The sequence below is a fragment of the Alligator sinensis genome, unplaced genomic scaffold (genome assembly GCF_000455745.1).
Source record: "Alligator sinensis unplaced genomic scaffold, ASM45574v1 scaffold193_1, whole genome shotgun sequence".
NCBI classification, from domain to species: domain Eukaryota; kingdom Metazoa; phylum Chordata; order Crocodylia; family Alligatoridae; genus Alligator; species Alligator sinensis.
Genome location: NW_005842199.1, coordinates 844,796 through 866,100, shown reverse-complemented (window position 1 = coordinate 866,100; position 21,305 = coordinate 844,796). Strand labels below are relative to the sequence as shown.

General features: G+C 44.2%; 3 protein-coding genes across 12 annotated transcripts in view; 2 read left to right on the top strand and 1 right to left on the bottom strand.

Annotated features, from left to right (window-relative positions):
• The window catches only part of DHX32 (DEAH-box helicase 32 (putative)), a 36,137-nt gene extending 35,637 nt beyond the window's left edge, over nt 1–500 (top strand). Inside the window, exon 11 of the mRNA XM_006026591.3 lies at nt 263–500. Coding sequence (XP_006026653.1) covers nt 263–455 — 193 coding nt within the window. The 3' untranslated portion in view covers nt 456–500. The remainder of the gene's footprint in view (nt 1–262) is intronic.
• A 173-nt stretch (nt 501–673) lies between these two features.
• Nucleotides 674–21,300, bottom strand: BCCIP (BRCA2 and CDKN1A interacting protein; the record flags this gene model as incomplete). The annotated part of the gene is made up of 7 exons (XM_006026590.2): nt 674–1,049; nt 4,607–4,781; nt 6,071–6,258; nt 8,370–8,462; nt 10,345–10,425; nt 11,288–11,362; nt 21,259–21,300. Coding segments are annotated over 7 exons (825 nt in total), but the record flags the coding sequence as incomplete, so codon positions are not given.
• Nucleotides 20,728–21,305, top strand: part of UROS (uroporphyrinogen III synthase) — a 66,069-nt gene continuing 65,491 nt past the window's right edge. For 5 of the 10 annotated variants that reach the window (XR_324177.3, XR_003094765.1, XR_003094762.1 and 2 more), the window contains exon 1: nt 20,733–21,153. The gene's annotated coding sequence lies outside the window, so the exon portion shown is untranslated. Of the gene's footprint in view, nt 21,154–21,305 lie in introns of all 10 variants that reach the window. The other 5 variants (XM_025207563.1, XM_025207562.1, XM_006026584.3 and 2 more) reach the window with 5 other exon arrangements.

Genomic DNA, 21,305 nt, shown 5'->3' with positions numbered 1-21,305 from the left:
ACCTCTGTAATTAATATTTCATGTCATTTTAGCACTGGGAACTGAACCACAATCGTTACCAGTGCAGACTGAGCATATTAATTTGAAAATCTGCTTACAGCATAAACATGCATATTGGGGACTTTTTAACGAAATTTAAGTACCAACTGAAACTATCAACGTGTTCTTGGCTCCAAGCATTTTTGGTACAACCCTGAAAAATTTTTTAAAAGTTGAAATTTCAAATTTTATGTAAGACATATTTTGTTCTATTTCTCATCAGATTTGTGGAGCTGGCACCTCAATATTATTTTAGCAATCTGCCTCCTAGTGAAAGTAAGGATATTCTGCAGGAAGTAATAAATCATTTATCACCCGTTTCAACAACAAAGGAGGAACAGAAAACAAATGGCAAAGACAAAGAATATGAAAAATATCCACAAACTCCGGCTGAACAAAGATGCATTATTCAATGACTTTGATATCCAACTACATTCAGGCAAACAGTATGTGCAATGTATGCTTGAAAGTTAATCTATGTAACGGTTTCTCAACTTGAAATGTACAAGTATTTAATAGGATAGAGAAAAATTTATACTGAAAAAATCCTAACACTTATAGTTTTGTATGCTGTTTGAAAATATGTAATAAACACTCACTGGAATTGGTTAATAACATTGAGCAATTCTTTTAAGAAGTTTACAGATGTAGGGCTTTTTTATTGCATGCTTCATCGTGACAAAGTCCATTAGGACATGGAGTTTTAAAATATCAAATTAAAATATACAAAGTAAGTGAGGAATACAAAACTGTTGACATCAAAGAACTTTTCTGAAGCTATTCAAAAATCTTATAATTTTGTACACTTGCTATTAAAAATATTGTTCATAGGAAACTGTTTAGACTGAGAGATATTCTTTGAGTTTATCCATGATTGCGTTCATCCTATCAGCTGGAATTAACATAACAGTCCTCAAAGGTTTCATTGGCACATCATCAAAAGACCATCTGCCTCCCAAACACGTGTCGCTCTCTTCTTGCACAGAATAGCTGAACTTCAGATGAGCTTTCTAAACAACAGAAATACATTAAATATGATTACAGTTAGCTTGAAAATTACTATTCATACCATCTGAAGTGAAATAAAAAGAAGATATATTTCTACATATGCAGGACAAGTAGAAATTAATCAATGTAACTAAAAATAGAGAATTCTATAGTCTCTCTGTCAGTGAGCATTGATTTCACATCACAAATTCTAAACAACTCCTATTCATTGTGCAATGCACATTGTCAATAAGATATGTGGACAAATCAAAGCAAGGAAAAAGAAGGTATTACTCCTACTAGTGACTAACTGTGTGTGGCCCTGGAAAAGTTCAATATTACATAAAACCAGCTTATTCCCAGGTGTTGCAACCAAAGTTTATGGTCAGCCTGTCAGTAGGCATTATGCCAGAAGTGGGACTTTCCATCCAGTGATAGATACATCAAGTGAAAGCCTTTGCCAAAAATATTACTCCTTTGCCATAATAAACAAATAACTGTTTCTTAATGGCGGGCAAAAACTTACCAGACAATGGTAGTTCTTCAGCAGAAGAGGTAAATCACAGCAAGGACTAAAAGCCTGGATAAAGGGAATTTACATAGAGCTCAAAGGCATTGTGTGGGGAAGCTGGACCAGAAAAGTAGGTGTGTCAGCTTGACACAAGTAACAGAAGGAGCTTGCACACAGGCTGTGACATGGCATATATCTCTCCACTCACAGTCTAAAGTATTATTTGGGGAAAGTACATGCAGCTTTGGAGATCCAAAGATTAAAGTGTCCCAGCATCCCCATCTGCAAAATGAAGTGTGTAGCAATTTCCTTTTTCACAGTGGTGTTGGGAACCTTAAGGTGATAGGCACTATATAAAAAACTTCAGACACAATTTTCAAAATGTCCTGGGAAATCTTCAGATGACAGATGCCACTGAAAATGTTAAAGGCATTTTTCAAGTAAATTGTTTTTTATGAAGTTGATTATGTATAGTTATCTTTTCAATTAATATGTAGTATAGATATAGAGATACAGATATAATCACAGTGATAGATATATAGATATCTCTATATCTATAGAGATATCTATATATATAAATAATCACATGGTAGTCTCCTTTTACAACCCTCAGAGACGCAGCATTTGAAAATGTTAGTGAGCAAATGCACTCTAAAAGAAGAAAAAAAAACCACACATCAAGTAAGTAGAGAAGTAATATCTGAAACTTAAGGGGAAAAAATAATCTAGGGTCCTACATTTGCTGGCAAAGGTGAATTCTATTCTTTCCATATATTTGCTATATACTGATGATAGCGCTCAATCCTATAAATTCAACCTTGGAAGAACCATAAAATTAATACACTTTAATATAGTGGCAGTCTTCAAGAACAAGGGAGAATTAAGTCTCCTTTTAACTGTAATTGTTTCTCAGGTTTGGCATACTAAAAGCTTTTCTTCCACTCTCTCATTACATTTTAAGGACCAAAAACATAGCGCAATGAACTGATGAGTGGAGACTGGGTTTTTTTCCTATTTACTCTATTCCAAGTATCTGGCTTATTGCACTCAGCATGATTTTATAGCAATCTAATGAATGTTCTGTGTGATCAGAGAAGGATACACTCAAAAATAAAATTTAATTTTTCAAATATACATTGTTAAAATATAAAATCTGCATAACACAACATCCTTGATTTGTTTCAAATGACATTTTATAACAAATACTAGAAAGACTGGTTAGCAAGAATTTGGTGTCACCAGGTTCAGACCTTAAAAACCAAGTTCAAAATGATAACTTGGATTAAAAATAAAGTCCTTAACAATGAATTTAGAATAACAAAACAGCTTTCTAGAATGAAGGACACTTGAAGACTCCAACTAGAAAACATAAGCTCCTTGGCGGCACATGTTTTTTGGTCCTAGGGTCTAGAATACATTCCAATCTAGGTGCTAGAACTCCTGCTACAAAAAACAACAACAAAAACAGAAAAAAAAACTTGAAAGGAAAAATCCCTAACTTGCATCAAATTTATAAGAGACTGTAGGAATGTTTCCTGGAACTCAGAATAAATGTTCCCATTTCAATGTCTCCCCTTAGAAAAAATGGCTGTGATTCTAATAATGGCTATTTCACAGTGTACATTCAAGAGGTACATCATCAATATCTGCATGGGTGAACCCTTGCCCCAGCCACATTTCACTTGGTTTATTCAGTTACTGGAGAGGAAAAATAAGGATCTAAACACAGTAATAATGCTACAGAATAATGTTTTTAAAACTTGGAAAAGGTAAAGAACACTGAAAAATTCCATGCATTTCAAATTACATTTTTAATTTGATTTTCCTGCACCCTTCCCTCCTTTCAGTTTGGCTTGGGACCAGCAGTATTGTTCCTGGTTCCCTCTGGACATAAATAATTTTCACATCAGTATTTCATTGCTTGTTATTAGTGTACTTGTCCCAAACAGAGTATAAATAACCAAGGGGATAGTGACATCCATTTGCTTGGATCTTCAGAGAATTTTTTCTGAAAAGTTTTTTTTTTTTTTTAAAAAGGTACAAAAAGGTTAAATGGAGAGTAGGGAGAGGAACATAACACCAAGAGCAGAAGAGATTCACAGCTCTGAATTTGCCAAGTTTCTGGGGAAAAGGAATTCTCAGAGCATAAATCTGATAGCATTAGAGAATTTTCAATAAAGCCTTAGTGGTGGTTTTTGTAAAGCTCTTTCTGTGATTGGGGGAAGAAAATATTACATTAACAATGAACATGCACCAAATCATTTCTCTTCCAAACAGTTATGCGTCTGATTAAGCAAATACAAATATTAGACTACAATAATGGTACAATTTCTTCTGAATTGTGAAGTGTTTTCCTACCCTGAAAAGGGGAAACCTTGAATTGTTGTGCCATCTTGTTAAACTCTGTACTCGTGCTCTTTTTCTTAAGAAAAAAAAAGACAATGGAGATTTCACTCAAAGATCTCAACAATTGTGAAAGGTGTTTCACTCTGTTCAGACCTCACAGCATGGATGATGATTTGTGACTGAGTCACGCTGAACGTAACAGCTGATCTTTCACTTGAATCTTTGTCTATACCAGGCCTTTTTAGACATCTCCCATCTCCCACTGAATTACCACTTGTATAACTTGGAAAGTGGTAGAATTATTGTGTAGATAAAGCCTAGGCAACAGTGCTTTTATAATTATCAGGTCTTGCTATAAGTAATACATCAGTAAATTAGTACAAAAAGAGCAAGTGCCATTTTATAATCTGTATAATAGTGCAGGTCTCAATGGCTACCTCAAGGCAAAACAGGTTTATCTTAGCTAAGTGTTAAGGCATGCTCATATCCTTTATTAGCAAAAATAACTTGCTTGTCCATCTTGCAATAAAATTGCATAAAAAGGAGCTTTATTTTAAAAACATAATTTTGTAGCTTTTTAGTAATACTGCATGAGTCAGGTTTCCAAAGTGGCTCAGTAAAAGAGGCACGGTCACTACTAAGAAACACACTAAATCAGAACCTCAATTTCTGCTGTAAAGAAAAAACAGATATTTCAATTTAATGGCATTAAGAGTCTGTTACCTCATAAAAAAATTCTTCCTCTGCATTTGCAAACATTAATTCCTCTTTTCGCTGCGTGTTCCCTCTCCTCTTAGAATTGCTTTTGGTTGCCTCTGTAAAGGTCTTGCTGATCATAAGGTAGTAGTAACACTTTCCACAAGGCTTATTTGTTTTCTGTGTTTCAGCTAATTCTTTCCTAAAAAAATGCATATTTACATAGTTAATATTTTAAACTTCCATGAGATGCATGAAGAAATTGTGTAATGTAATTACTATTAGCTGCAGAATATTTACATTTTGCTCAATTTTCATGCGGGTCACACAAACAACAGTACCCTGCATTTATGCAGTAGTGTTGTTTAAAAGGTACTGTCACAGTTAACTACATTTAAAATAATCAACAGCAAAACTGATCTCCAGCTCCTCACAAGGCACTTCCATATCACAGAGCCCTCACTGAGCCAACACTGTATACTTGGGACTTAGCACACAATTAAACATACCCATTAACTACCATTCAGAGTAATGGTTTCCTCTGCATCCAGAGACTAGTTCAGTTCAATGATCTTCAGGTCATTAAGTTTTATTTATTTATTTTAAAAATATTGTTCCTTCCCAGAAACCCTGTCATGGCAAACTGCCTGACAAAGATGACTGGAGGCAGTTCCCTCTGGAGGTAGTTAACACTGTCTCTCTTCCTTCCATCAGAGACTGTTGCTAAAGAACCACATGGAATGTTCTCACCTCTTCCTTGTATTGAATATGTTGCCAGTGAAATTCTTGGTGGGAGAAAAGGAAAGTACAAAGTGGGCCAAACAGTTTTCCAGGGGAAAAATGATGCTCTCAAGACTTCTACTTCACACCTAAGATTTCAATATTAAAGTCCCGTACAAATTCAGATTATTTCCTTAACAGCTTTGCTTACTTTTCTCCCACGTCATTCAACAAGATTCTGTGCCCTTGCCATTGGACCCTGCTTGGAGACTAAACAATAAGGTAACCTTTTCCAGTCCACTTACTGCAAATGGTTCGGGCAGAGTTCATACCCTTACAAATTTATTGCTGAAGCCCAAAGTGCCATTCCAGGATAATCGGTGCATCTACATTACACAAAAAATACTGCAGAGAGCCATATCATTATGTTATAAATATTGTATCATTGTAATAAATATTCTCCCAGTCCAGTTTTCAAAACAAAGATCAACTGCAATGAACACACTGATGCTGCTCTACTAGTATACTGCATAACTTTAAGTGATGATTTATTTCTTCAAGAAAATAATTATTAGAAGTATTAATAAATGTGGAAATAAACATTTAAACCCCCCCCCAACAAAGACCTTCCCCCCCTTTTTAAATCTATTTCTTACTTAAATCTGCAGTATCATTCCCTTTCCTTCAACACATTTCCATTTAAATAAGATTTCTGAAGACATACAAGGAAAAAAAAATTACTATTCCAAATCATTTTAGAAAGACTCTTACTGAAGCTGCTGGTGCATGGGCAGAGCAATCTGTGGTGGTACATTAATGAATCTTTCACTTAGCAGGAAGCCCACAGGCTTAGTGGTGTCATTTAGGAGCTTATCCAGCTGTTCAACCATACTCTGTTCACAGTTCTTCTCACACCGACTTAGAATCAGCTCTTTAATTTGTTCAGCACACTGCATACCCTAGGAATCAAATAGTATATTTTCTTATGTAAATAATTGTTCTGTAACATAAAGAACACTTGAAAGTGAATATTAAGAGTATTCAACAGGCCTGTGGGCATCTTCCTTCAGTGGTCTCTGAAGTACTGCAGAATTTCTCTGAAAGTTATTTGCCAGCCCTGAAGCTGAGGGCAGACCGTGGTCATTAAAGGACAGTGCATCTGCAAGTTAGCACTCAGCCCAACAGCCGCAAAGAAGGGAATCTACTCCGAAAGCTAAGACATAGCACCTGAAAGCATGGGTGGCCCACTTGTCTGGGTGCTAGCTAAGGAGCAGAGAATGAAATTCAAGCCTTACCAACTTCCCGTGCAACCTCGAGTCCTGAGGCATTGCAATGCTCAGCACTGCAACACCTAACTTCAGATGCATGGCTCCAAAAAATGGAGCCTGAAACATTCTACTGAACATAGCTATAGTACTGTCTTCATAAAACAATGTCGGGGGCAACCTTATGTCTTTTATAACACAGCTGCTGAGGACGGTCAAGCAGTTAGCCCTCTAGGACAGAATATAGGAAAGCCAGGTATAATTCCCACTTCTGCCTGTAGGGATTCAAGCACAGACCTCTCTGGAGAGTGCTCTAGTCGCTCAGCAAGAGACTATTCTGGGGTGGAAGTACAGAACCGTAGAAAAATAGGGTTGAAAGGGACCATAAGAGGCCATCTAGCCCAACCACTATACATGTATCCTATAGAAATGGATGTCTAACCTGCTGATGCTCACCTTTTCAGCCCCACTAGCCAGATGGCCTACATGGGGCCTGTCTGAGGGCCAGACTGTGCCTTGGGGCCTGGTACCACTTCTCCTTGCCCTGCACACCAGAATTAGTCCTGGGGGTCTGGCACGGCCCCCTCCATCCCAGGACTGGATCCTACAGGCCTAGAGCTGCCTCCTCCAATCCTGTGCGCCAGAGTTGGGTCCTGAAGGCCAGTGCTGCCCCTCCCACCCTGTGCATGCTGGTATCAGGTCTCTGGGGAACCAGCACCACCCCCTTCTGCCTCCATCATTTCAGGATTGAGTCCTTGGGGGCTGGCACCATCCCTTCCTGCCTCCCTTGCACCAGGATTGATTCCAGGGGCCTGGTATTGTCCCCATCCCTGCTCAGCCCTACGTGCTGAGGTCAGGTGCCAGTTCCACCATGCAGGTCCCAGTGTTTCCCATGGGATATGGTAGCAAGGGTGCAGTACTACTGCACCCTGTCACCAAATTTCTAGGCCCATGGGGAGCCCTGCAGGCTGGATGACATGGGGCTGCAAGCCAGAGGTTGAGCACCCCGGTCGAATCTATTCTTAAAATTACATACACACAACCCTGCTGCACAGCTACCGGGAACATTGCCCAGAAACACCCAACCCTGTCAGAAGCAAAGAGAAGGAAGGCGCACGGGGAGGGGGCAGGACACAACACCTTTCCTGCTAAAGCTATGCAAAAAAGAATTCAATGTTCACAGAGCCACAAAGAGGGAGCATTATTCTGTAAACTAGGGCAAGGCCACTAGGGGCCTGGATTCTAGTCCCTGCTCCAAGGATTGCTTAGGTATTCTGCAAAAAGCAGTACTTGAATATGCAGAAACAGTCCTTGGTGCAGAGACTGGGATTCTGGACTCCCTCCCTTCTCAGGTGTGTGTTGGGAGGGGAGTGGGGGAGTGACAACAGCTAGTCAGCCTCGGCATTTTATACACATGCATTTGTCTGCTCCGATGCATCAGAGCAGACTCGATTAAGTGAGTCTGCTCCACACACAAGCTGACGTGCCCAGCGCTGTGTCGTATTCATTTGTATAAACAGCAAAATGCATGTCAGCGCTGATAAAATGGTGGCAGTGCGCTTTTAAAACATCTCTGATGTGTTTTAGTTCAAAAGCATGCTGCTGCCATTTTCTCAACACTGACGTGCATTTTGCTATTTATACAAATGCACGAGCTACCGTGCTTTTAAAAGCACCCGGCACTGCAGTGCTAGCCTGTGTACAAATGCCCGCTAATGTCTCTAATGGAATGGTACTTTCAGTAAAACAGGACAAACAAAGCAGTCTTATACATTACCAACCAGAAGTTTACCAATAATACTGACCTTCCTTTCAGTTAAGTTTAAGAGGCTTATAAAGCCGAATACCTCATCTTCATCACCATCATCATCATCACTGTCATCTTGAACTTCAGTTTGCTATTTAACAAAAGAAAAAGGAACAACTCATGCTGATCTGCACTTCTGAAATGCAGCCATTATTCCCCATTCAGAAGAGTCAAAGTACATTGTGATGATAAGGTTCATGGAGCCCCACCATATGACCCCTAATACGCCACCCTGGGTCTGATCAGACCCACATGGGGCATGGCGTATGCCAGACCAGCTCTGCAGGCAGGACCAAGGATGTGACCACATGTGGTATCCGCCCTGATTGGTCCAGAACTGCACTGCACGAGTGGGCATGTGCAGTGTGGATCCAGAGTGGCCAGAACAAGCACTGCATGTGGTCCAGCGCAGACAAGGGCACATAGCTCAGATCCCAGATCAGCCAGAGTGGGTGCTGCATTACATGCAGGGCCCGCCCTGGCAAGACTGTACCATATGCAGCACAAACTCTGGGAAACACACTACATATGGGGGCCATCCCAGCAGCCCTGGGACTACACTGCACATGGTGTCTGCTCCAGCCAGTCTGGGACCATCAATGCACACAGTGCCTGCAAGTACTGCATGCAGTGCAGGTACCGAACTGGTTGATGTGGGTGCCATGTAGGGCATGGTTCACAGAGTGGGAGCCAAGTGTGATGCAGTCTGGCCTGGAAGGCACTGTGTGCAGCTCAGCACCCACTCCAGACTGTCTGGGATCGATAACACATACAGCGTGGGCTCCAGATTGAATGGAGCAGGTGCTGGATCCAGTATGCTGGGAAAGGAGAGGGATCCATGGGTCAGATCCAGCCTGAGGACCAGCCCTGCACCACTCATCCAGTCACAGGGCTGAATGAGTTGAACACTCCTGATTCAGGGAATTTACATACATACGATTTATGAAGTCTGGCTTATGTTATAAAATCCCTGTATCACTAAATACTTCTGAGTAACGAGAATGTACTACTTATCATCAGAACTATGTCATGTGTCTTCTACAGCAAGGACATTTGAAGGTCATTACATTTTGATAGCTCCCATTTAAATAGGGATAACAACAGGTTGGCCACATGCTGGATTATACCAGCTTTCTCCAGCTTCCTTCCAGGGACCTCTAAACCAGAGAACAAAACACAGTGGACATTAATGCTAGGTCTTAAAAACAAAAGAGCCAAAGAGACTTGGTGGGAGTGGGAAAGGGGTAGAAATAATCCAGCAGGACTCAGAAACAAGAAATTTGGGTACAGGAGAGGAAGTATTTTTTTTGCTTGCTTGTAATTATTTTCTTCCAAATGGAGGATCAGCTAGAAATTATAGTTGTGCTTAGATTTGAGCCGATTTTAAATTTTGGGGAACCAAAATAATAATATGTAGTTTAAATTAAAATTCCCTCTTCTGCATGTATACCCAATACTATTTCCAAACTTGTCCATAACTAAAACAGAGCTGAAGTTAAGCCTCCAAAACCAACAACTCCCCCAAACCTCCAAGACTCCCCACTTGGTTGAAACCAGCCATGAACCATGTAAAGTTTCAGCCCCACATAAGAAAAAAATCACAAAGCTATAAGGAAAAGAAAAACTGGATTTTGTATAAGGAGATTATAAATAATGTTCAATACAGGATTTTTTACTGTAAGTGTTATACTACCATCACAGGTTTTCCTTCAGTTACACACACAGACATTGAGCACGGTTGGTCTGCAGACTGGAACAATGTTGATGTCAAGTAACACTAGATTGAACTTTTATCATATTATGACCTGCATTCACACCTCCACTTTGCCCTCTAAAGGTAGGGGTTAGAAGCGCCTGAATCGCCAACTGTTTCTTGTTGCAATAGATCTAGAACTCTTTGCAATATATTTATCACGGAGAACACATCAGTGGTTCCATTCCTTTGTATGCTGCAAGATTGGAAATCACCTTACCTTGATAACACTCCCAATGGGATTCTGTTGTATCAATATATCAGCCAGCTCAGCGGTGTTAACAGGAGCCTTTAGAAACAGCTAAAAAGAACAATTATATATTTATTATTATTATGGACTGTTTTTTAAACCTGGGATCCTCCTCTTACCTCCCACGCATTCCAGTCCGGCACCTATTGTGCACATGTGTGAAAATATTGTTAAGATAGCATTGAAGAGAAAGATGAAACACTCTCTATTGCAACCTAAGTTCTTACACCCTGTTCTTCACTAGCCTTGACTTATAGTTCCATTCAGTATATTTACTATTTTCCCTCTATCCCAGGTATAGGATTTAAGACTAATAATTCTAATCTTCCCTAATTCCCCTCAGCACCCACTACACTAATTTCTTCAAGTGACTTTGTTTGTGGTTCTTAATATTTCCTACTCCTTCAATTTTACCCTGGTCTGCCAATGTTTGAGAATGTTGGTGGTTCTTCTTTTGGTAAATTTAAAGAGAGGTTTGAAGCAGTCATATTGAATACAGACAAGTATTCCTTTTTCTTTTTTTTGAAATGCAGTTGGCCAACCTTCTCTCCACCCTCAAAATCCAATGATAACTTATTGGGATAGATATTAGGAAACAACATTGCTTAAAGATTAAAATATACTATATAATGTTAAAAGTGCAGTTCCCTAGTTTATCTGGAAATATTTCACAGACCACAATTTGGGAACCACTGCATTTAGGCAGGTGCCTATTATTTATATCTCAGTTTCCTGGGACAAAGTAACGGTCTGTATCAATACTAACAGTGGTTCCTGGCGACTCAGCAGAAGGCTTAAATTGGAATTTATTAATGGAAGATAATTACTTAGCGAATGCCAGTCCACGAAGTCAAGCCATAACAATGGAGATATCAACAGAGTTAACAAAAAAGTCACAAAATTTTGAACATACCTGTTGCAGTAATTTCTTTATACCATTACAGTCATTATCTGATATTGAATGTGCTTCAAATTCAATATTCACTTCCTATGAAAAGCAAAAGACAGTGAGCATCACACACATGCCTGACAAGAAGAAATATAAAAACAAAGTTAAACTGTGACATCAAGTAAAAAGGAATCAACTTCAGAAACTTCTTCTAGCACAAGGCTGTCCAACTGGCAGCCTGTAGGGTACATAGGACCCCTAAAGGGTTAATACACAGCCCATGAGTTCCCATGGGGCTGGGAGGAGGCTGGAGTGTTTGAGCTGCACAGCAAAATTGGGCTGCTCCCACTGCAGGCAAGCTTCTCAAAACAGCTGGAGCAGATGCGGCATGTGGTTCCTGTCCTGGCTCCTGCACACAGAGCTAATCTGGTTTGTGCCACGTGTGGTGTGAGAGTCAACTCTGGACCCAAGGGCAACACTGAAGGCTGGATAATGGGGCTCTGTGGGCCAGATCTAGCCAGTAGACCTGATATTTGACACCCCTGAACTAAAGCATTTCAGTTCTCGGGAGGCTAAGCCAGGGGTGCTCAACCTCTGGTCTGGGGACCAAATGCAGCCTGTAGAACCGTTGCATCTGGCCTGTGGGGCTCCCCACGGGGCAGGAAATTTGGTAGCAGGGGAGTGGTGGTGACTATTAATACAGCCATACTCCCCTGTCAAATTTCCAAACCCCAAGCCTCCTACAGCCGGTAGGGGCCAGCCCAGGCCAGGCTCCAAACCACTCCCCTGCGGGGCCAGGCTACACCTCCCCTGCTTCTAAATCAGGGCTAGACTATGCCCCCTTCTCTACCTGGTCATGCTCCTTTTTCCCTCTCATGGGGCTGAGCCACATCCCCTTTCCTCTCTGCAGGGCCAGGTTGGAGCCAGGACATCCTCCCCCACAATGGCTGGACTACAGCCCCTTCCCTCTGAGGGCCCAGTTTGGACCTGCCGCCTCCACCTCCCATGGGGCTGGGCCAAGTCCCCTTCCCTCTTCACAGGGCTGGGTTAAGCTCCTTTCCCTTGCAGGGCTGCATTGGGACCAGTCTGGCCCCTGGCCCCCTCCATGCTGCCAGATGGTGTCTACTGTGACCACACAGGAGCCAGATTGGGAACACCACCTGGATCCTCCCATATATGTCACAGTATTGGCCTACTGCATGTCCCTACTCCAGTCATGGCCAGTTTCTGCTGCTCCAGAGAAAGACAGAAAGACACAGATTACACCTAGCTGATTGTGCATTAATTCCTTCTTGATTTCTGCAAATGACCAGGTGATGCCGCAGGTATTTAGTTACAGTCACTAGCTCAATGATGAGGTGCATTGTGAGCCTGTGAGAGTAACATGACAATATTGTTCTTCCTATGGACCATGATGAATATGAGAACTTCAGATTGATAGATTTAACAGCCAGAAAGGATCATGACAGCTATTCATGAGTCCCCCCACCCCACCTGCCAGGCATACCAAGAGCTAAACAATTTCTCCCAGGAGCCATTTTAAAGCACACCTGGCTTAATTTCAACTTCTAGCCTTTGGATTTTGTTATTCTATTGACTACTATTCAACCTTGCTAACATTCTCAAATAGCTTTTCCATGTACACAAAGCTACACACAGAGAACAAGCCACTTCTCAAGCTTCTCTTCAATAAGCTAAGCATGTTGACCCGCTTAGACCTCAAATTTAAGGCTTGCTTTCCAAACCTTAAATCACTTCTGTAAACCTTCTCCAAATGCTCATTAGCATCCCCGCGTCCTTCTTGTACATGGTCTGTGGAGCCACATTCTGTGAAGCCAGTACTGAATAGGGTACTCTCATAGTTAGAGGTGCACTGATACATTAGTCCATATGGTATCGGCACCGATAAAAGGAAAATTGACATTATCAGCAATCGGCTTTTTTTGGCTCATGTGGCTGATAATGTCCCTGATAAATCCTACGTGCATGCGTGCAGCATGCATGTGACCAGCCTGGCAGCTTGGAGAGCAGTATCCAGCTGGTAAGTCTGTTGGCAGGGGGCAGGGGGAGGGACATGGGGAGGGGGATGGGAGTGGGGTACAGATCAAGGCCCTGTGATGAGGGAGGGAGTGAGGCTGGGGCAGGTGCTGCCCAGCCAGGACAGGGTGCAGGACAGAGCTGTGAGCAGCTTGACCAAGGGGTGGGTGGGGGCAGCTCCTGTCACTGTGCACACCCCTCGGGGAGGTACGGAGGGGGCGGGGGGATATGCCCCACAGGTCTGTGCATGAGACGAGGGCGAGCTGCCTGCTGGAGTGGCCCTGGGTTTTTCTCAGCGGGGTGGGGCTGGGTCAGGGCTGCACTCAGGACAGGTGGCAAGGCGCTGGGAGCTGGGCTACAAGAGGGTGGGAGTTTCAGCCACCCCAGAATTCATTGTAGCCCCCTCCCAGCACTGCTGCCTAGCCCAAGTGCAGCCTCAGCCTGGTCCCCCTGCTGGAAAGTGACTGGCACTGCCCCAGGTCCATTCCACAGCGGTAGCACGCCTTTGTTCCATGCACAGACCCAGGGACACATGTCCCTCCGTGCCTCCCCCGGGGGTGCACACACTGGCAGGAACTGCCTTCCCCACCCCTCAGATGAGCTGCTTGTGGCCCTATCCCGTGCCCTGCCCCAGTGGGGCAGTGCCTGCCTCTGCCGAGCCCCACTCCTGACCGCAGGGCCTCGATCTGCCCCCACCCTCCTCCCACTAACAGACTTACCAGCTGGATGCTACTCTCCAAGCTGCTGGGCAGCATATCAGCAATTGGATCAGTATCGGCTGATATGGCTCATTAATAATTGGCCATTGGTATTGGCCCAAAAAATCTTTATCAGTGCACCGCTACTAATAGTAGTCTTACAAACTCTACATCAGAAGGCAAGATCACTTTCCTACTTCTAATCTCTTTTTGATATGTTCAAGGATCACAGTAGCTCTTTATTCCAGCATTGCCCTGAGAGCTCATGTTGAGGTAAACTATTTTTGATAAACAATAAATACAAACATAGGAATGAAAGGGGCCACCTGGGCCATCAAATCTTATTTCCTGCATTCACTAATGCATGGAAATCTGAAAATGCTGCTTGAAGACCTCACATACATGATACTCAAAACATCAACATTTTTTGTCCGGGGTTGGATTAGAAATAGTCCCCATTGTTGATATCTTCCCATTAACAACTGTCAGTAAGATAGTACCCTATGCGTTGTTATTTCCATATATGAGCTTCTTTCCATAAAACCATGCTGACAGGCATTAACTTATAGCCTCTAATTCTCCATTGACAGAGTCTCTATTCTTTTATGTGGGCTCAACATCAGGTGATCTGTTCTATAGTTTTCTGCATCAGTTCTTTCACTTTTTAAAATATTGACGCTACCTTGGCAGACCTCCAGTCCCTCATGGTCTCTAGTTTCCCAATATTTGCTCAAAAATTAACAATGATTCAGAGAGCCCATTAGCTAGTTCCTTTAAAGCTACTGGTTATAAGTTATCTAGGTATGTCACCTGAAAATGTGACAGATGCCTCATATCCTCATTTATTACGGATGATAAACCTTTATTCCAATAACGACATATGGACAGCCAGAGCATCCTGCTTCATTCCAACACAGAACAGAAATATCTGCTGAACATGACTGCCTTTATATATGGCCTTTGGTATTTCATCAGCTTCTGACTTCCCTCATCAGCAGAAAGCAGGGTAGATTTGCACCTGATAGACTAACCAGCATATGTGCAGGTATATGTGTGTGCATATGTGCACACACACATATTTGTGTGTGTATGTATGTATGTAGCACAACCTTTCACAGGCTGAAGTTCACTTCATAAAATGCTGTGAAAGGAAGTAGAAAGGAAAGGCAGAGAGGGAGAGAAGGGAAACATGCAAGCCATACAGGTTTCCCTCACTTTATGCGGTAGATGTGTTCCTGAAAAACCGCACATAACTCAAATTTGCATAAAGGGAACCCACTTTACAAGGTGACACATAGGGATACGTTCTAAGACCACTGAGGTGAGGGAGGGAGTGGGGCTGGAGCTGGGCAAGGGACAGGGCTCCTGCTGCTATGCGCACCCCAGGATCTGCACACAGGATGAGGGCAGGCTGCCCCTGAGGGCTGAGACCAGGTGCTGTGCTGGGCTCTTCCTGAAGGTGTGGGTTGGGTTGTGCTGCTCTCAGGGTGGGCAGCAGTGGCGCTAGGAAGGGAGGTTGGGGGGTTACACCGAATTTTGGGGTGGCTGCAGACCTCTCCCCCCACATAGGCCCTCTCTCAGCACCACCACCACCCACCCTGAGCGCAGCACTGCCCAACCCCCACACCAGGAAGAGACCAGCATGGCCCTTGCCCCCAGCCTGCAGCGGCAGCCTGCCCTCATCCCCTGCACAGATCCGGGGACACAAGGCACCCATGCCCTTCCAGGGTGTGCGTAGCAGCAGGAGCCCCGCCCCTGCCCCAACCCCAGCCCCACTCTCTCCCTCATCGTCATGGTCTTGGATCGTATCCCTATTGTTACTTTGTAAAGTGGGTTCCCTTTACGCCAATTCAAGTTATGCAGTTTTTCAGGAATGTATCTACCACATAAAGTGAGGGAAACCTATATACAGAACCTGCATAAAGCAAGGGAAACCTGTAACTCCATACCCTTATCAGACACTTCCATCTCCATGATGGCTGCAAACAGAAAGGATATAAACCTTTTTCCAACTGTTTCCTTTCCACCTGGAAAGATAGTTAAGTACAAACTATGGAATCTTTATCTTTGCAGGTTTTTAAGAACAGGTTAGACCCATCTGTCAGGAATGGTATAACTAGAAGTGATCTGGACTGGATAACCTCTGAAAGTTCCTTCTAGGCCTATTTTCTATAGCTATATCTAATTGCCATTTGTCTCCTTCCCACCGCCCTTTATACTTATACAGGCAGTCCTCAGACTTACGACACAATTGGTTCCTGAAAACTGTCTTAAGTCGAAACATTGTAACTTGGAACCAATTTTCTCATAAGAAACAAGGTTATAAATGTTATAAATGGGGGATTGGTTTCCGAACTCTATTTTCACCAAAAATACCCCAGAATTTTAATAATCACATATTATTTCTAAAAATAATACTGGCTACATGAAATGCTCAACACACATTCCTCAACTTGAAGTCACATATGAAAACATGACTTTTCTTCTCATTCACTACGGAAAATTTTTTAAGAAGCAGTCTTGAAATTTGAGCACAAAGCATCATTCATTCTATGTCTTGAAGTAGACACATTACTGAATAGCCCAGGGGTCAGCAACCCCCAGCATGTGTGCCAAGTATGGCACCTGAGACCATTTTGCTCAGCCCACCACCCCCAGCCTGGGGTCTAGGCAGCTGCTGCCAGCCATGAAGCTCGGGCTGCTCCCAGCAGGTGGCTGGGAAGCTGCAAGCAGACTGGGCTCCGTAGTTGGCAGCAGCTACCCAGAGCCTGGGTCAGTTGCAACCAGGGGGCTGCAAACATCTGCTCTGGGCTCCAGCATCAGCTCCATACCGGCGGGTGTGCGTGCGCCTTGGAGCAGACAGTGTGGGAGGGGCCTGAGGCAGTGCAACTCTGGCCTCTTCCCCGCTGCCAGCACAGAGCTGACTGGGCTTCAGCTGTTTGTAGCCAGCCCAGCGCAACTATTTGTAGCCAGGCTGGGGCATCTGCAGCAGGCAGGCTGCAAACAGCTGCACCCGGCTCCACAGCCCTGGCATCAGCTCCATGCTGGCAGCAACTGCATATGCACCTCAGAGCGGGCAGCGGGAGGGCTATGCTGCCTCAGGCACTATCCCCACCGTCCGCTCCGAGGAGTGCGTGCCAGTATGGAGCTGATGCCAGAGCACAGAGCAGCTGTTTGCAGCCTCCCAGCTGTAACCAGCCCAGACTCTGGTAGCTGCTGCCAACCACGGAGCCTGAGCTGCTTGCAACAGGGCTTGCAGCTGAGCCTGCCTGACTCCCACCTGCTGCGAGCCCAGCCCCGACCCAGCCCCACACTGGGATGAGGCTGGCGCTGCCCCTTGCCAGGAGCACTGTACATTTTGCGGGCTTAACTGCGTGGGGTGGGCTGATGGGCAGGTTCCAGGCCAGGGCCTCGGCCAGCTGCACTGCAGCCTGGGGGCTGGCTCCCCAGGGAAGCATAGGGGCTCTGGTGGGACCAGGGCATTGTTGGGTCAGACTTTATCCAGTGGCCCAGGAACCTGGCTTCATGCGTCCGTGCATCTGGTTCTGTGTGTTTGCCTGCCTCTGTCTGGTTGTGTGTGCATGTGTCTGTTCTGAGTGTGTTCTGGTTCTCTGTATTTGTGCACATGGTCCTCTGTGTGCATGTGTCTGGTTCTCTCTGCTCTCCTTTTTCTTTCTCTTATTTGTCTCTTTTTTCTCTCTCATTGCAACATGCTCAACAAAAAAGGAATACACAACAGCAAAGGCAATATTTATGATTATTAACTATACTAATATGCAGTGTGTCCTGCCATGTACCCCAACCCCCCACCCTCATTTTGTTTTTCTGGCATGCCGGCACTCTGGCACCTTCCAAGGTAGACCTTGTGGTTTTTTCGGCACTCTGGCCAAAAAACATTGCCTACCCCTGGAATAGCCAAACAGGAAGCTGCTATCAAACTTCAATAAATGTAACCACTCCTGCTCCTTGGTAAATGCAAGACTGTCTCTTGTTCTCACAAAGATCATTCAAAACACATTGTAAGACATGTATGCTTCTTGTACAAGCCTCAACATAAGACTCCTCCATGTATCTTTTAATCCTCCATTTGCTGAAAGACACTGAAACACACAGCTATTTAGCACATAATTAAACAATTATTTTCACTTATTCGACATCCAAAAAAAAGGCTTCCTTTATCCAAAAAGCAGAAGGTAAATAGAGTTTTTCAAAGTGAGTGGAGGAACGGCAAATATTATCAACACCCAGACTGCAAAATTTCTATTTTTATGGCAGAAGGCAGTTAAGCCCTTCTAAGGATCAAAGATCTTCACAGCAACACAGACCAACAAGTTGGTGGGTAGGCACTGCTCTGAAGGCAACTGATAATGGCCTCTTAGCATGGAACACAACACCCGGAGCACAGTTCAGGTGTAGATGGGCCTCAAGTCTTTTTGAACTTTTCAATTTTTATCAATGTTTGCTTTCTGTTTTGGATTTTATTTTAATTCTATACGTTGAATGAAGACTACCGCTAATCTGTTTTTTTCCCCGCATTAATATAATCTATTAATGTTTATGGTGCATGTCTCTTCCAGCCCTAAACTTCTGTGAATCACTTCCTGGTAAAAAAAACCCACAAAAAACATTAAAACATAATTAGATTTGAATCACTGTACAGATACAGCCAGACTAATATGACTATGAATATGCTGACCCACTTATTAACAAATGAGAGGAAGGCTCTCCCATTGCATAAATCCATCTCAATGGGAACAGGACTATAAAAATTCATGCACACACCTAGCAAGACAGGGCTTCAGGTAATGTCACTAGGAAAGAACTAGTATTCTTAATTCAAGTTAGCTAACACAAGTTATCTAAGGCTTTGTCTTCACTAAAAGCACAAGTATTTTTTCCTAATAAAAGTTAACTGACTGAAAGTAAAATCCTAGTGAAAACCAGCCAGTTTATAGTTTTCACCCTGGTCAGCAGTTTAGGTTAAGAGGAATGGGGAAAGCTAGTCTTTATCAGTTAAGCTCATGTGAAAACTGCCTGGTCTTCATTTGGATTTTAACTTAAGTTTAATTTAAAGTCTTACCATTTTTTCTAGAGAAAATGAGGCCTCAGTGTTTTTTTCTCTGCAGAGTTCTAAAGCTAAGCACATATCCAGGTTTGTGTAATTATGGGTGTGGACAGAAGTAATCTTTGAATCATTTCCAAGTGTAACGGTCTTTGTTTCAAAACAGTACTGCTTCAGTGCAGGACACAGAAGCCCCTGCAGTGCTCCACAGCTGGCTGTGCTTCAAAACTATCCCCTTCCAAGCAGGGGGTGCTACAGAGGACTGTGGGGATCTGCTGTCTTCCAGAGCCCCTCTCTTACCAGAATCCAGATAAAAGGGCTGGCACCCCATGCCACCCTCTTTCCTGCAAAACCAGAAAGGTACCTGGGGATTGTGGCCTGGAGGACTGGAGGAATCTCTGCTCTGGGTGTCTGGGGGCTGCTGCTGCTGGCACTGGGGATGGAGAGAGCAGGGCAGGGCAGCACTGGCCAAGGGAATGCAGGGGGTAGGATACCTGCTTCTGGCTCCAGCAGGGAAGGAGAGAGGGCTGGGAGTGTGCACAGTCTGCTCTGCTCTACACCCCTCTCCCCCATCCTGTGTTGGGGGGGCAGGGAAGGGGAAAGGGGAAGATGAGTGGAGTGCCACTGAATGCTGGAGGACCCAAGCATCCCCTGTTGTATACTAGTATATACAGTGAAGTGCTTCACAACAGTACCCAATTCAAACTGGTACTATTGTGCAGTGCTTCAGCTACTTTTGAAACAATTTCAAAGGGCGGGCACATTTGCATAGAAATCAGAAGAGGCATTCTTTGCGAGTTCCTTCCATCCCTTTCTGTATTTTTTAAGAAAGAAAAATTAAAACAAAACCTCACATGATCCAAGCAAAACCTCCTTGAAGTAGTTGGCCCACATCCTCCAGTTAAATCCATGTAGGCAGACCATAGATACAGGTTTGCCCACATAGACCTGACTGGCCTGTTTGCTGTGCTATGGTTCAGTGGGACTAGACTCACCAGGAAAACTTTAAATCTCCCTTAATTTGGGAGGTTACTGGGGACATGACAACTGATTTCTTGGGACAACAAATGTGAAAACAGGGATGGGAGCGCAGGTCATAGGTTAGTAACGAGTACTCCATGGGGGGACACTGTGTAAAGCACGCCAGCCAGTGCCCACTGGTCCTCGAACAAGTCCAAGGAGCCAGTAGACATCACCCAACGAAACCGTCTGAGGGACAGAAAGATGGGCCCACAGTCACCAGGAGTCTCCCCAGCCAGAGCCTCCTTCCTGGTCAGGTAGACGGCTAACTTGGCTAGGGCCAGGAGGAGGTTGATCAGAAAGTCCCGGGATGTGGTGGGGCCACGGACGGGAAATGAGTAAGTGAAAAGGTATGGGGAGTAGGGCACGCAGAACCCCAGCAAGAGGTTCTTGAGGGGCTTCATCTGCAGAGAGGGGTGGCTGGGGGACCTGCACTACTAGAGCAGACTGGGAGCTTGCCCCACATTTCTCAACTTTAGAAAAAAACGAGGGGCTTTCCCAAAATTAGCAGCACCAGGCCCTTTGCATGCCTGGAAAGCAACAGAAACCTCCCCCCTACAACCCTCCGCAGTCCTTTGAAAGAAAACAGTCATTACATTAACTCTCCTATTCTGAACGGACATTTCTCAGGGAACTGACACCTCTACAGTGACTTCTAGCGTCTGGTAAAACACCTGGAAAGGGAAAGCATCACCGTCCCATCGCTGCTCGCTACCATCTCCTCTTCCTCGCTTTACTGATCCCATTTTGCATCCCACCCCACACTGCCCCCGCAGCACCCAGGGGGAGGACTGCCATGCCTGGGAGAGGAAGACAGCAGGAGCCAAAGATCCTCTTTAAAAGCAGAAACAAAGCCAAGGGGCAGCTCAAGCGGTGGAAAGCGCAGGGGGGAGCGATGTTCCCAGGCTCCCTGGCCCCAGCTCCTGCCTCTTGAAGCACTTTGTGAAAGAAAGAAGTGTCGCGCTCCCATGCCGCCCCCGCCCTCTTCTTTTTCTTTTAAGAGGAAACTGAGGTACAGCCGGGGAGCTCGTCGCATCCCCACCTGTGCTGGGCGGAGATGACAGAGGGACCAGGTAAGGAGTGGGCTGACGGGGAAGGAAAGGAAAGGAAAGGGAAAAGAGAAGGCGGAAGGCGGTCCGGGGAAGGGCACGAGGAGGCCCGCGGCTCTCGCCAGTCACCTCAGGGAGCTTCTCCTCCTCGGAGTCCGAGTCGGAGCCGGAGCCGG